This window comes from Oryctolagus cuniculus, chromosome 12 (genome assembly GCF_964237555.1).
Source record: "Oryctolagus cuniculus chromosome 12, mOryCun1.1, whole genome shotgun sequence".
Taxonomy (NCBI): domain Eukaryota; kingdom Metazoa; phylum Chordata; class Mammalia; order Lagomorpha; family Leporidae; genus Oryctolagus; species Oryctolagus cuniculus.
This window is the reverse complement of record NC_091443.1, coordinates 73510334-73526131: the sequence shown is the minus strand read 5'-3', so window position 1 is coordinate 73526131 and position 15798 is coordinate 73510334. Positions and strand designations below refer to the sequence as shown.

At 40.0% G+C, this 15798-nt stretch overlaps 1 protein-coding gene across 3 annotated transcripts in view; it reads left to right on the top strand.

The window, feature by feature from the left end:
* Nucleotides 1-15798, top strand: part of SPPL2A (signal peptide peptidase like 2A) — a 70936-nt gene that overhangs the window by 20017 nt on the left and 35121 nt on the right. For all 3 annotated transcript variants that reach the window (XM_051822006.2, XM_070054199.1, XM_070054198.1), the window contains exons 5-10: nt 223-356; nt 5136-5287; nt 8912-9008; nt 9618-9719; nt 11345-11426; nt 12953-13027. In XM_051822006.2, the coding sequence (XP_051677966.2) occupies nt 223-356; nt 5136-5287; nt 8912-9008; nt 9618-9719; nt 11345-11426; nt 12953-13027 (642 nt within the window). The remainder of the gene's footprint in view (nt 1-222; nt 357-5135; nt 5288-8911; nt 9009-9617; nt 9720-11344; nt 11427-12952; nt 13028-15798) is intronic.

Below are 15798 nucleotides of genomic sequence, written 5' to 3'. Positions count from 1 at the left end.
TTTAAATCCCTGAACAGAATGTGATTGTGTGGAACACTGTACTTTCAAGATTTTATAAACAAAGTGTATCCTTATTTTTGACAAAAGTATGTATCATATTTTCTAGTCTTTTTGACTCTGACATCTAGTGTCCATTTCAAAATGAAATGAAGAATATCGTTGCCATACTCTTTAGTAAAGGGAAAACTCATTCCTCTGATCAACTGTTACTTTGCCTTTCAGACCCTTGGAAGTAACATTACTATAAAAATGTATTCTCCTGCCTGGCCTAACTTTGACTATACTATGGTGGTGATTTTTGTAATTGCTGTGTTCACTGTGGCATTAGGAGGGTACTGGAGTGGACTAATTGAATTGTAAGTTTAAACTTTAGTGTTTTGTGATAAATGCTTAAAAACATTGTTTGATAATCATTTTAATCATATAATGACATACAACATTTTTATCTGAGTGCAGAATAAAGTTCTAGGAAGACTAGAGGGTAGATTTATCTTCATGTGTGTGTCATTTAACTTTTTTTTTTTTTAAGATTTATTTATTTATTTGAAAGTCAGAGTTACACAGAGAGAGAAGGAGAGGCAGAGAGAGAGAGAGAGAGTGAGAGAGAGAGGTCTTCCATCCACTGGTTCACTCCCCAAATGGCCGCAACAGCTGGAGCTTTGCTGATCCAAACCCAGAAGCCAGGACTTCTTCCGGGTCTCCCACATGGGTCCCGGGGTCCAGGGACTTGGTCCGTCTTCTATGGCTTTCCCAGGCCATAGCAGAGAGCTAGATCGGAACTTGAACCAGTGCCCATGTGGGATGCCGGCAGTGCAGGCGGTGGCTTTACCCACTGCGCAGCGGCTTTAGCTGCTACGCCACAGCACTGGCCCCTGTCATTCAACTTTTCACCCTAGAGAGTAGAGTTGTAGGTTCCCGTAACTCTTCCACTGCTGGAAACTGAAGCTGCATCACAGACTCTTTTGTATTGAAATGTTTAATTATCTTTCCCAGGAAGGGTGAAAATAATATTTTGCCATGCCTGTTTATTTAGATTGGAAGAAAATAAGCAAGAAGGTAGGGAATTTTCAGCTACTCCTGGTTTAGGTCATTGCAACATGGCCTCAATCATTATGTTTAATGCTTTAGGAATTCTAAGGATACTAAGTATGTCCATATTCTATTTTAAACATAGAAATTCCAAATGTACATAAGATTTGGATTTTCTTATTTAATAGCAATGTAAACCCTAAATATTCTCTCCCTTCCACCCCCTCACTGTAGATTAAAACAGACAATAAAGTATAGAAGGCTTGTTATTTTTATAACTGAATACAAAGCTGTGCTCTGAGCATATTATTTCATTTATAAATGACAGTATTTATGTGGTGAATTAATCTGTATAGGTCCCATTCAAAAGTGCTTGTTTGTAACTACTTCAAACTAAGCTTATTTGTAATTTCTTTTTTTTTTAAGATTTTATTTATTTATTTGATTTATTTGAGAGGTAGAGTTACAGATAGTAAGAAGGAGAGACAGAGAAAGGTCTTCTATCCACTGGTTTACTCCCCAAACGCCTGCAATGGCCAGAGCTATGCCAATCCGAAGCCAGGAGCCAGGAGCTTCTTCCGAGTCTCCCATGTGGGTGTAGGGACCCAAACACTTAGGCCATCTTATACTGCTTTCCCAAGCCATAGCAGACAGCTAGATTGGAAATGGAGCAGCCAGGATTAGAACCAGCACCAATATGGGATGCCGGCGCCACAGGCGGAGGATTAACCTACTTTGCCACAGTGCTAACCCTGTGTAATTTCTTAAATGTTGGATTTTGATTGACTTACATCAAGAGAGACTTGTTAAACTCTCAGAGTTTAACGAGTATATGTTCCTAGAGTTTTGAGTTGAGTGTTTAAATATTTTACATAATTGGAAATCAGGTTTCCAAATATATCAGTCACTTTTTTTGATAAGTGTGTTTTGCCCCTTCTAATTAATATTTATAAAACATAGTATGTAAGATCTTTACAATGTCTAGTATAATTTTCTGTATTACTTGGTGAAACTTTGGAAAATTATTTTCTAAAAGCCACTGGTTTATTGAAAATGCTTTGATAGAAATTCTCACTATACTTCCATTACCTTGTAAGTTTTTTTTGTTGTTTGTTTTGTTTTTTTAAAGTAGTGCTTCTCAAACTGTCTGGAGATCGTGTTAAAATACAAAATCAGATTGAGTAAGTTTGACATGGGAGCCAAAACTGCATTTTTAATAAGCTTCCCAGTGATTCTGCTGGCCCTCTTTGTATTAGCCACATGGGCCACACTTTGTTTTAGCAAGGCAAGCTGCTGTCTGGACAAACTCCTTCTCAAGAAAAGTGGAGAGTAAGAGTAATACAGGGACCAGTGTTATGGTGTAGTGGGTACAGCACCACCTGCAACACCCATGTCCTGGCTACTACACTTCTGATCCAGCTCCCTGCTAATGGCCTGGGAAAAGCAGTGGAATATGGCCCAAAAGTTTGAACCTCTCCGCTACCCACATGGAAGACCTGAAAGTAGCTCCTGGCTCCTGGCCTTTGCCTGGCTCTGCCTTGGCTGTTGCAGCCATTTGGGAAGTAAATCATTGAATGGAAGACCTCTTTCTCTAACGCTGACTTTCAAATAAATAAGTAAATCTTAATATATATAAAAAAAAAAAAGCTAGCCAGATTAGGTGAGGGAATGTCCCATACCTGCAGGATTATGGAATTTTAAATTGAGGGGACTGATTCTAGGAGCAAAATAAAGATACAGTTAAGTAAGTACATGTGAGGGGGAGAGTGTGGTGGCCATATGGAGAAAGAGAATATGTCAACAAGAAAAAATACAACTTTTTAAAAAGAGGTGAATTGTAATGTTTTAGTGTGACAAAAATCTAGTACATGCCTTTCCTTCAAGAAATTGCCTTGAACTTTTTAAGTACATTGAATATAAGTATGTAAATATTAAATAATATGACTTGTATATGTACTATAATAAAAATATCTTTAGATGTGTATGTTGGCAATGACCTTTTCCTACGCAGGTACCACATTTATTGAAACTTCTGTATAATACCTTGTCATCCAACTGTGGAGTTTTAGGGGGATTCTGTTGTGAGCTCCCAGCAACTTGCCCCTGTCTGCCCAGCCATCCCAATCAATTATTTTATTTTTATATATTTATTTAATTTATTTAAATTATTTTATCTTTCTTTTCTTTTCTTTTCTTTTCTTCTCTTCTCTTCTCTTCTCTTCTCTTCTCTTCTCTTTTCTTTTCTTTTCTTTTCTTTTCTTTCTTTTCTTAAGATTTATTTATTAAATTGAAGTTCAGAGTTACAGAGAGAGAGAGACAGGTCTTCTATCTGCTTGTTTACTCCCCAGTTGGCCACAACAGCCAGAGCTGTGCCGATCCAGAGCCAGGAGCCAGGAGCTTCTTCCAGGTCTCCAAAGAGGGTGCAGGGGCCCAAGCACTTGGGCCTTTTTCTACTGCTTTCCCAGGCCATAGCAGAGAGCTGGATTGGAAGTGAAGCAGCCAGGACTCGAACTGGCGCCCATATGGGATGTTGGCACTGCAGGCAGCAGCTTTACCCGCTATACCACAGTGCCGGCTCCCCAATCAATAATTTTCTAATGATAAAGTGGCATGTTGATATAAACAGTTGGCAAATGTCCAGTTTCAGCTCACTTAGCTAATCCTCTGCCTGCAGCGCTGGCACCCCGGGTTCTAGTCCTGGTTGGGGCACCGGATTCTGTCCCAGTTGTTCCTCTTCCAGTCCAGCTCTCTGCTGTGGCCCAGGAAGACAGTGGAGGATGGCTCAGGTGCCTGGGCCCTGCACCCACATGGGAGACCAGGGGAGGCACCTGGCTCCTGGCTTCAGATCACCGCAGTGCACTGGCCGTGGCAGCCATTTTTGGGGGTGAACCAACGGAAAAGGAAGACGTTTCTCTCTCTCTCTCTCTCTCTCTCTCTCTCATTGTCTAGCTCTGCCTGTCAAAAAAAAAAAAAAAAAGGAAGTAAACTTTTTTCAGCCTTCAGTTTGTCTTGAGCTGATAATCAAGGTTAGGATACACTCAGGAGGGAGCAGAGTTCAACAGAACAGAGTTAAAGGAACCCGAGTGGGTGAAGTCTGTAGTAGATTATTTATAACTGGGAGGAGACAATAAGATTGACAGAACAGACAACACTTGCAGTTCTTTTTGACTTATTAGCTTTGTGACTCAGCATTGCTGGGAGAATTTGGGTCAATATTTTGCTATCTTAAAGATAAGCATATTTTGGACTTTTGAATCCTTCATAATACATTGATGAGCATATATTAGGCATATAGTAAATCCAGAGTTGGCTGATAGGAGAATTTAGAGTTCACATTTAGGAGAAGCTAATTTTAGAAATACTTTACTTTCTCCAAGTTGATAGCTGTAAGTGTATAAGAAGCATTGCTAGCCAGCGCTGCAGCTCACTAGGCTAATCCTCCGTCTTGCGGCGCCGGCACACCGGGTTCTAGTCCCGGTCGGGGCACCGGATTCTGTCCCGGTTGCCCCTCTTCCAGGCCAGCTCTCTGCTGTGGCCCGGGAGTGCAGTGGAGGATGGCCCAAGTGCTTGGGCCCTGCACCCCATAGGAGACCAGGAGAAGTACCTGGCTCCTGCCATCGGATCAGCACAGTGCGCCAGCGCGCAGCGCGCCAGCCGCAGCGGCCATTGGAGGGTGAACCAACGGCAAATGAAGACCTTTCTCTGTCTCTCTCTCACTGTCCACTCTGCCTGTTAAGCAATGCTTCTTCTTCTTTTTTTTTTTTTTATCAATTGCAACTTATTACATCAATATAAAAGTTTCTAAAGTGGGTAATATAAATATCTGCAAATGTTAATTTGTTTATTTAATTAATGTCATCTACTTCCACAGTTTTGCCTCCAGATGAAAAGTGCTATTTTCAAAACCAATTAGAGCAGATTGTGTCTCGAGAGTAGAATTATGGGGAGCTTTTATATTCTAGATTATTTCTTTTGGTGTGCAGTTTTTAAAAAATGTGTTACTTGTGTAATTAGAAAGAAATATAAATTGGTGTCAGAGATGCACTTTTAAAAATAACTACTTGGACAAGATTTGCTGAAATTCCTATGTATGTTTTCCTCTGCAGGGAAAACTTGAAGGCATTGACAAACATTGAAGATAGAGAAATGAAGAAAAAGAAGGAAGAGTATTTAACTTTTACTCCTCTTACAGTTGTAATATTTGTGGTTGTCTGCTGTATTATGATGGTATTACTTTATTTCTTCTACAAATGGTTGGGTAAGAAGTTGTATTTTATGTTTGCCACTTTTAGCAAACTTCTTTTTACATTCTTTCCACTTACCCTTGTCAGATTTGTCTTTTCCTTTAAAGCATTCTACCTGCGAAACTTCAATTAATACCTTAGCTAACAGTAAATTTTTTAGAAAGAAGCATTAGGTCTCTATTACTCTGAAATAAAAAATACTCAGATTATTTTATCTTGAGATAAGAACACTTCATGGATGATGTGAAAGAATTGCTGTGGTCTCTAGGTTTCCCTGTACAGGTGAAGAATTATAGCCCCATATGTAAGCAGTGGACTGAGGACTTGTTGGTGGCTGTGTTTAGTTACGTGAAATAGAAGATTATTCAAATTACTGATTTACTGTCCTGCTTACCTTCAAATTATAGTTTATCCTTTTGTTAATTAAAAAAGATTTCTTTTTATTAGTTATTTGAAAGGCAGAGTTTTATATATATATATATAGAGAGAGAGAGAGAGAGAATATGCGTGCGTGCGTGCTTCCACCCCCTGGTTCACTCCCCAAATGGTCACAATGGCCAGGGCTGGGCCAGTCCAAAGCCAGGAGCCAGGAGCTTCTTCCAGATCTCCCATGTGGGTGCAGGGGCCCAAACCCTTGGGCTGTTCTCCATTGCCTTCCCAGGCACATCAGCAGAGAGCTGGCTGGGAAGTGGAGCAGCCAGGATTCCAGGACCTGAACAAGTGCCCATATGAGATGCCAGTGTCACAGATGACAGCTTTCTCCACTATGCCACAATACTAGCCCCGTCCTTTTGTTAATTTTTTTTTAAAGATTTATTTATTTATTTGAAAGGCAGAGTTACACAAAGAGAGAAGGAGAGGCACAGAGAGAGAGAGAGAGAGAGATCTTCCATCTGATGGTTTACTCACCAGATGGCCGCAATGGCCAGAACTGCGCCGATCTGAAGCCAGGAGCCAGAAGCTTCTTCCAGGTCTCCCATGTGGGTGCAGGGTCCCAAGGACTTGGGCCATTTTTCACTTCTTTCCCAGGCCATAGAAGAGAGCCGGACTGGAAGTGGAGCAGCTAGGTCTCGAACCGGCACCCCTATGGAATGCTGGTGCTTCAGACCAGCGTGTTTACCCGGTGTGCCACAGGGCTGGCCCCCCTTTTATTAATTTTCAAATCAAGATATCACATTGCTTGAGTTTTGTTTTACTTGTACAAGCAGTGGTCCTCGAATGTCTGGAGACACATACATCCTTGCCTGTGGTCTATAGAATAGCTGAGACATGTAATGGCTTGCACATTCCCTGGAGAATCTTACTAATGTTCTGACATAATGGAAGTTTGCCATCCCTGGCTAGTATATAGCATGAAAAGGGGAGAGACCAGGGAAAGGGAGAGTGTGTTTGAAAGGAGCTAGCAAAAACCCTTGTTTTTGTAAAAATGCCTAAAGACTACACGTTTTTAGGAGAATATTTAGATCATAATGTTTTGGAGAACATTAATATAAATTTCTGGACTAGTAACTGAGGCTGTAGGATTAGTTTGAGCTTCCTGTTCAATTTCCCCTGTGTCATGGCAGCAATTTAAAAACTAGACTTAGGACACTTTATGAATATCACTCATTTTAGTCTGTTGCAGATTATTATGCTGTTGATATGCAGCATTGAGTAGCTAATTGTATTGATTTAATACTCAGCCTTCACTTGTTTAATTTGTATCTGACTCTTAGTTGACATATTAGTGATCTTTGATAGAAGAGTCCTCTACCTTAAAGTGTATTTTAAATTTTTGATAAAAATTAGCTTAAACTTACTGATATTAAAGATGGCCTGGTGTGTGTGTTAAACCGCCTCCTGTGATGTCACCATCCCATTTGCTGCTGATTTGAATCCCAGCTGCTCTACCTCCAATCCAGCTCCTTGCTAATGTGCCTGGCCCTGTTTATAAATACAATTTTTAAAAAATAATTATTTATTTATTTGAAAGGCAAAGTTACAGAGAGGCAGAGGCAGAAAGAGAGAGGTCTTCCATCTGCTGATTCATTCCCCAGATGGCCACAACGGCTGGAGCTGCACCAGTCTGAATCTAGGAGCTTTTTCTAGGTCTCTCATGCGATTGCAGGGACCAAAGGACCTCCGCTACTGCTTTCCCAAGCCATAAGAGAGAGCTGAATCGGAAGTGGAACAGCCAGGACTCAGACTGTAACACATATGGGATGGCAGCACTGCAGGTGGCGGCTTTGCCTGCTGTACAACAGTGCTAGCCCCTTATTAACCAAATTCCTTCTCATGCCTAATCGTTTTCTTAGGTATAGTATGACATTGAATAAGATACCTAAAATTCTATTCGGGCCTTAAGCAACCTGATTTCCAGTAGTGTTTTAAAAATTGAGATTGTACAAGTTAGTAGCTAACTTACCAAAATCATTTTGGCAGTCTTTGACTTACTGACTTGCTGCTCACATTACTATTTATAACAGATAATAAAAATAACAACATATAACACATAGAAAGCTTATTATGTTCCAGATACTGTTCTTAGTAAGCATTTGACATACACTTGTAAAAACTTATCCAGTCCTCATGACAAGCCTGAGGTAATTGCTATTAAATTTACCAAAATCATTTTTGGTAATCTTTCTAACATTTTAGACATGAGGACTGAGGGGCTGAAAAACTAATTTGTCTAAGATTATTATTCAGAAAGTGGCTATCACTGATTTACTGTGTCTAACTTACTTCCTTTTATACCTAAAGGAGAGAATGGTGGTTTTTTTGAAATTAAGTGGAATTTGAAAAATTCAAGTAGAATTTGTCTTTCCATTTTGAGATTTTTGAGGAAGTTCCAGGAAGGAATCTTTTAGTTAAAATACAGTGATCCTTCTCCTCCTCCTCCTCCTCCTCCTCCTCCTCCTCCTCAACAATAACAGAAAGGTCAAATGTTTTTTCATTTTAAATCTCAAGTAAATATGGATCATACAGAAAAACATCTGCCGGTGCCGCTGCTCACTTGACTAATCCTCTGCCTGTGGCACTGGCACCCCGGGTTCTAGTCCTGGTTGGGGCGCCAGATTCTGTTCCGGTTGCTTCTCTTCAGTCCAGCTCTCTGCTGTGGCCCAGGAAGGCAGTGGAGGATGGCCCAGGTCCTTGGGCCCTTCTTCCGCATGAGAGATCAGGAGGAAGCACCTGGCTCCTGGCTTAGGATTGGCACAGCGCGCCAGCTGTAGTGGCCATTTGTGGGGTGAACCAATGGAAAAGGAAGACCTTTCTCTCTGTCTCTCTCTCTCTCACTGTCTAATTCTGCCTTTCAAAAAAAAAAAAAAAAAAAGAAAAACATCTAACATTTTCAATTATCTTAGTATCTTATCACAATAAACAAGATTGTTTACATGAATGTGACTTTTTTGATACTTCAAGTTATTACAGATAAATTCCCCATAGGAATCTATGGTTAACATCCCTTAAGTTGCATTTTTTAGAAGTGTTTCTTAATGGTTTATTAATTCTTCTGTCCCTTACATTTAAATTAAATATTTACAAATGTCTAATTCAGAAAACAAATAGTCATTACAAGTATCATCATCCAGTAAAAAGCTAAAATCTTTATGAATTTCTTTCTGTTCTCATATAATTCAGTGTCTCTTTTTTTCTAGTTTATGTTATGATAGCAATTTTCTGCATAGCATCAGCAATGAGTCTGTACAACTGTCTTGCTGCACTAATTCGTAAGATCCCATATGGACAGTGCAGGTATGTATCTCTTTTGGGGAATCCTTTAATATTGATACTTAATTTAAAACAATACAAGGGAAAGTGTGAGTGGTATGTTAACTTTTTAAAAAAAAATTTTGTGAGGCAGAGAGAGAGAATGCTTCCATCTGCCAATTCAATCCCCAAATGCCTGCAACTGCTAGGGCTGGGTGGAGCTGAAGCCAGGAGCTGAAACACAATCCAGGTCTCTCCTGTGAGATGTGAGCATCTTAACCACGAGGCTAAATACCCAGCCTAGGAGTGTTATTTTAAACCTGTGCAGTCTAATGTATGTTGACTCTATGGCTGTTTAAATTAATTAAAGTTAATAAAGTAAAACTAAAATTGCACATCTCTGGTCTCATAAAGCACATGTGGTTAGTGGCCACCATGTGAGACAGCACAAATGCAGAACATTTCCATCATTGAGGAAAGTTTTCACAGTCTGATAAACATGTTGTCTCATTTGTTTTACTTAAAAATCAAGATTTTTTAAATTGAAATTTTAGTCACTTCTTGTGTCTGTGCTGTATGTTTGCCCTTCTTATATCAAGTAAACATTGTGTTTCATCTACAGCATAAACAAAACTATTTCAATCTGTTTTTTAGGATTGTCTGTCGTGGCAAAAGCACTGAAGTGAGACTTATTTTCCTTTCTGCACTGTGCGTAGCAGTAGTTGTGGTTTGGGCTGTGTTTCGAAATGAAGATAGGTATGAATCCTGATTGTATTTCATTTTGCATTAAGGGTAAATTATCTTAGATATCGCCCTGATACTTATTACAATTACTGTGGATTTTTTAATTTTGCTTTTATTCTTGAAATAAGCTGCTTTTTTGTTTTTTGTTTTTTGTTTTTTAATTTGAAAGACAGAGATATCTCCCATCCTCTGGTTCACTCCCCATTTGTCCATACAGCCTGTGCTTGTCTAGGTTAAACCCAGGAACTGGGAACTCAATTAAATCTTTCACATGGGTGGAAGCCATAGTCTACTGCCTCCCATGGTGCACATTAATAGGAACCCAGGAGCAGAGCCAGGACTCAAACCTAGGCAATTCGATATGGGATGGCATCCCAAGTGGCCTCTTAACCTGTGTATTGAACACCCACCCTAATCTACTTTTCAAAGACCTTATGCTAATGGACTTGAGCTCATAGTATAGAGAAAGAAATATGATGTAAACGCCTGTATTTCAAAAATGTACTTAATAGCCACACAGTGGAGTGTAATACAGCTGTAAGAGTGAGGAAGATCTAAAAAAAAAAAAAATTGGAATACTTGTTTCTGTTCTTTGAATAGTATTGAAATACACTTGCTTAACACCAAACGTATAGCTGAAGCAAAGAGTAAAAATATAAGATGCAGGCCGGTGCTGCGGCTCACTAGGCTAATCCTCCACCTTGTGGCGCCGGCACACCAGGTTCTAGTCCCGGTCGGGGCACCAGATTCTGTCCCGGTTGCCCCTCTTCCAGGCCAGCTCTCTGCTGTGGCCAGGAGTGCAGTGGAGGATGGCCCAAGTGCTTGGGCCCTGCACCCCATGGGAGACCAGGAGAAGCACCTGGCTCCTGGCTTCGGATCAACGCAGTGCGCTGGCCGCAGTGACCATTGGAGGGTGAACCAACAGCAAAGGAAGACCTTTCTCTCTGTCTCTCTCTCTCACTGTCCACTCTGCCTGTCAAAAAAAAAAAAAAAAAAAAAAAAACTGATGAAGAATACAGAGAGTTTTTGATCTTTCATGTAAGAAAGAAGGGAATATATAAGGCATCTGTCTGTTTGCAGAAAGAAGGGATATGGAAGGTAACTGTCCTTTTACAGAAATAATAGCCAGAAAAAATTCATACTTAGCTTTATTTAATGATTTATTATATGTTATTAAAAACCACAACGATGTAATGGCCTAAAATTATAAAAACAAAGTTCATACACTTCAGACAGCTTTAAGGCAAGATAATCAATTGATAATTATGCTTGTCAGTTTCTGGTTAAGTAAGTTGCATAGCTCTTGTTTCCTTAATGTTCAAGCTGTCTGTATATTCACACCAATATCCCTTATTACCAGCTGCCTATCTAGAGACATACTTGTAAGTTCAAAGATTAAAGATAAATATGCACCTGCATCTGGTATATGCTCTTCTGAGGTAGCCTTTCAACTTTTTCTTAGTATAATAGTGTTCATTATTCTACTAGGACAGTAAATTACTGTGGTTACACTTGCTGTTTAATAACTGAATAGTCAGATCATAGACTTGGATGGTATTACTTCAGTGACCTATTTTTTTTGAAAAATGTCATCTAAAAATAACTTGATAAACTAAAGTTATATCTTTTGATTTTAGGTGGGCTTGGATTTTGCAAGATATCTTAGGGATTGCTTTCTGTCTGAATTTAATTAAAACACTGAAGTTACCCAACTTTAAGGTAAAGTATACTACTTTGCTGACTAAAATAATTTTTCTTTCTTTTTTTTTAAAGAATTGTATATTTATTTGAAAGGTAGAGTTACAGAGAGGCAGAGGCAGAAAGAGAGAGAGAGGTCTTTCTTCTGCTGGTTCACTCCCCAAATGGCTGCAGCGGCTGGAGCTGTGCCGATGCGAAGCCAGGAGCCTGGAGGTTCTTTTGGGTCTCCCACATGGGTAGAGGGCCTAAGGACTTGGGCCATCCTCCATTGCCATCTCAATCCATAGCAGAGAGTTGGATCAGAAGTGGAGCAGCCAGGACTCAAACCGGCACCCATATGGGATCCTGGCACTGCAGGCAGTGGTTTTACCCACTACGCCACAGCACCGACCCCAATTTTTTCTTTTTAATATAACTTTGTTAAGGTATAATTTACATGCAATAAAATGGATTTTTTTTAGATTGATTTAAAAGTCAGAGAGAGAGAGCTTCCATCTGCTGGTTCACTCCCCAAGTAGCTACAACAGCCAGGGCTGGGCCAGGCCAAAGCCATGAGCCAGGAGCTTCATGTAGGTCTCCCACATTTATGGCAGGGCACCAAGTACTTGGGCCATCTGCTGCTTTCCAAGCTGTTAGCGGGGTGCTGGATCGGAAATGGGTCAGCTAAGACAAACCAGCTCCCATAGGAGATGCACTGACATCGCAGGCATCAGTTTTACCCTCTGTGCCACAACACTGGCCCCGAAATGTACCAATTTTAAATGTGCTGCTGGGGTCAGTGTTGTAGTGCAATGGGTTAATCTGCTGCCTGTGATGCCAGCCTCCCATATGAGCACTGGTTCAAGTCCTGGCAGCTCTGCTTCTGATACAGCTCCCTTCTAATGCTCCTGGGAAAAGCAGTGGAGATGACCCAAGTAGTTGGTCCCCAGATGGAGTTGCAGGCTCCTGGATTCCTCCTGGTCCAGCCCTGGCCAGTGCAGCCTCTTAGGGAATGAACCAGTGTATGGAAAATCTCTTTCTGTCTCTGTTTCTAACTCTTTCTGTCACTCTACCATTCAAATAAATAAAAGAGAATAAAAAGTAAATGTACTTCTTGTTAAAATTTTATGAATATATAGCTTTGTAACCACTATTCTAATGAAGTTATAGAATGTTTCTCACCTCTTCAAAAAGCTCTATCATACCTTTTTGCAATCGGCTATAACCAAAAGGCCCACACAACCATGGATTTGCTAGCTAAAATATTTTTATCATTCATGTAATGTACCAAATTCATAAAATCTCTGTAAGATTATATATCAGTGAAGAACATTTATTTGATTCAGTGATTTTTTTAAAGCAAATCGGATAAAGATAAGGCTTTTAATGTAGTTTGTAAAATAAAACTACAAACAGTAAAGTTTTTAAAAACTAAAATTTTTGTTAAATGTTCTTTAAAAAATAATATTCAGGTGGATGTTCAGATGTTTATTTGTGGTTGCAAAATAGTTTAGTCTCTTATATTTTGATATGAGAAATTTCACTTTAAAAATTTTTTTTTTCAACAGTCATGTGTGATACTTCTAGGCCTTCTCCTCCTCTATGATGTATTTTTTGTTTTTATAACACCATTCATCACAAAGGTATGAGTACATTTTTGAAATCCATGAATACATGTTTAAAGGTTATCTTAATCCTCCTCTTGGATTATTGATTTTACAGTCATTTACAACTAAATTTCTATTGGACTTTTCATTGGAACTGACCTTTTAATAGAGGATATGTTCAAACTTTTAATTCATTTTGTTACACTATTAAAAAGTCTTCTTGTAGTGGGTGGCTGTGTCCAGGTGCTTGTTTCCAACACAAAAAAAGAATTTGAGGATGAGACCTAGGTAAAGGTCAGCAGAGAAGGAATATTTATTTGCATACAAAATGAAGTAAAAGTACACACTCAAGAAGGAATGCAAGCATACTTGAGAGAAAGCTGTACTCCTCAAGATTCGGGTCCATCCTTTTCTACTATCTGGAGGCATTAAGGAATGGAGCCTGTGGTGGGGTTTATTTAAATCTTCATGGGACAGAGTTTAGGGCAGGGGCTTGAGTACTGCCTGTTTCCTTGCTTTGTTTTGGAAAATTTGAAAGTGGCATAGTGTGTGGTACATGATACAAGTAGATGTGTCAAGTGTGGTAGTTTTATTATAATACCCTTATAATGTTCTCGAGGTCAATGAAACTGGAAGCTATGGTTTTCCATTGCAGGAAGTGGCAGGGGGTGGGGTGTTGAATGATATAAGTGGGGTTACAGAGAGGGGCTGGAGACCTCAACTCTGTTTTTCTAGCTGCTTCCCTGTATGCATCATCTTTTTCCCCCTTGAGATTTTCATCCTGTAATCTTTGTGGAAGGTCTAGGGAGGAAAGTCCATTTTCTATAACTTCTTCATGCTGTGACAGGGCATGGTCCTTACCTAACCAGGAAATGAAAATCCTTTGTTAACTGATCTAGAGGTTTGCCCAGTTGTTAGTAATGGTTGAAATCCCTCATGACCATCTTTTTTGTATGAAATTGTTGAATTCTGGAAAGGAAAAATTAGACAATCAGGATGTGTATACATGGACCAGAAATGAGCAAGAGTAAAACTCATGTTGGTTCTTTATGCTTCCAGGGTGGTAGAAGCTGAGGGACTTTCTTTACCAAAATAATGGAATCACTTGGCTTAGTAAATACTTTTGATATCTTTTTCCATGAGCCTACCATTAACATTAGTGGAGCACAAGTGAGGTGAGTGTTGGGAGAAAAACTCCCTGGCCAGTGTCTAGATGGACCTTCAATTCTTTTTCTCCTGGCTGACTTGCCAGATGACGTAGATTGGCCAGGTCTAGGTTCTTGTCTCTGAGACAAGAAGGTATTTGAGGATGAGACATAGGTAAATGTCAGCAGAGAAGCAAGATTTATTTGCAGTCAAAGTCAGAGTACACACTCAAGAAGGAGTGTAGGCACACCTGAGAGAGAGCTGCGTTCCACAAGTTTCTGGTCCATCCCTTTCTATGACGTGGAGACAGGGTGCAGGGTTTAATTAAATATTCATAAGCGACAGAGTTTGTGGCGGAGGCTTGAGTACCACCCATTTCCTTCCCTGATTTGGACAACTCAAAGTGTCATCGTGTCTGGTGCATGATAGGAGTAGGTGTGTTGGCCATGATGATTTTATAATGGTCTTAAAATGAGCTAAAGGTCATTGTGAATACAAGCCAGCAGCTGCTTTGGTTATTTTGGGTGGCGCTGGTTCTAAGTGGTGTAGAAGCTGCAGTTTTCCACTACATAGAAAGGTAGGGGCAGGAGGGGGCCCATTGCGGGTGGGGCTGCAGGGTGGGAACTGGTGACCTTAGGTCCTCCTTGCTAATTACCTCCCTGCTTACATCATCCTGACAGACACAAGTATGTGTAATTTTTCTTCCATTTTAAAATTAATTTTACTTACAAGAAAATAAATATGTTCTATAGACTGTATAGGTAGAAAAAAAGAGATGTGTCATTGCCTCTTTACTTTCTGAAGCCCTAATCTGAGCCTAAGGAAGAACAGCACACTGGAAGTCTGAAGGCCTGGAGTATAGCTCTATGACCTCATGACCCTTTCTGCTTCAGTTCCTAATCCACTGTGTAAGAGGCACATTGCCAGCTTTCCATCTGCCCATAATCAGCAGAATTCTTTGCTTGACAGAACCCAACCATAGCCTTCTGTAGTAAGAAAGTCTCATGCATCCAGACTGTGTGTAAAGGTCAAAGTGATGTTGGCCTCAAGAAAAACTCAGCTGAGGTGCACAGGCCTTCCCCTTTCTGTCCATTTGTTCCTCTCTCAGATTATCTTTCCATGAAGTGAGGACTAGGTCATATACTCCTAGCTCTGCCACTGGCTGCTCAATAAAATAAAGGTATTGGTTGAATATAATATGATATTCCTTCATTATTTGCCCAGTTTTCTACTTTGATCTTTTTATCATCTCATGAATATATCACTAATTGTTGCTTACTTCTCGCTCTCTCTCCCCTTCATTTTATTTTGATTCTTGCTGTGTAATTTTATATTCTCCCTTTATCTTTTTTCACTTGTACATATTTAATGTTTGATATTCACTATTTTTCTTCTCATTCTTTTTTTTTTTTAAAGATTTATTTATTTACTTGAAAGTGACAGTTACACAGAGAGAAGGAGAGGCAGGCAGAGAGGTCTTCCATCCACTGGTTCACTCCCCAGTTGGCCGCAATGGTCGGAGCTGTGCTGATCCGAAGCCAGGAGCCAGGAGCTTCCTCCAGGTCTCCCGCGTGGGTACAGGGGCCCAAGGACTTGGGCCATCTTCTACTACTTTTCCAGGCCACAGCAGAGAGCTGGATTGGAAGTGGAGCAGCCAGGAC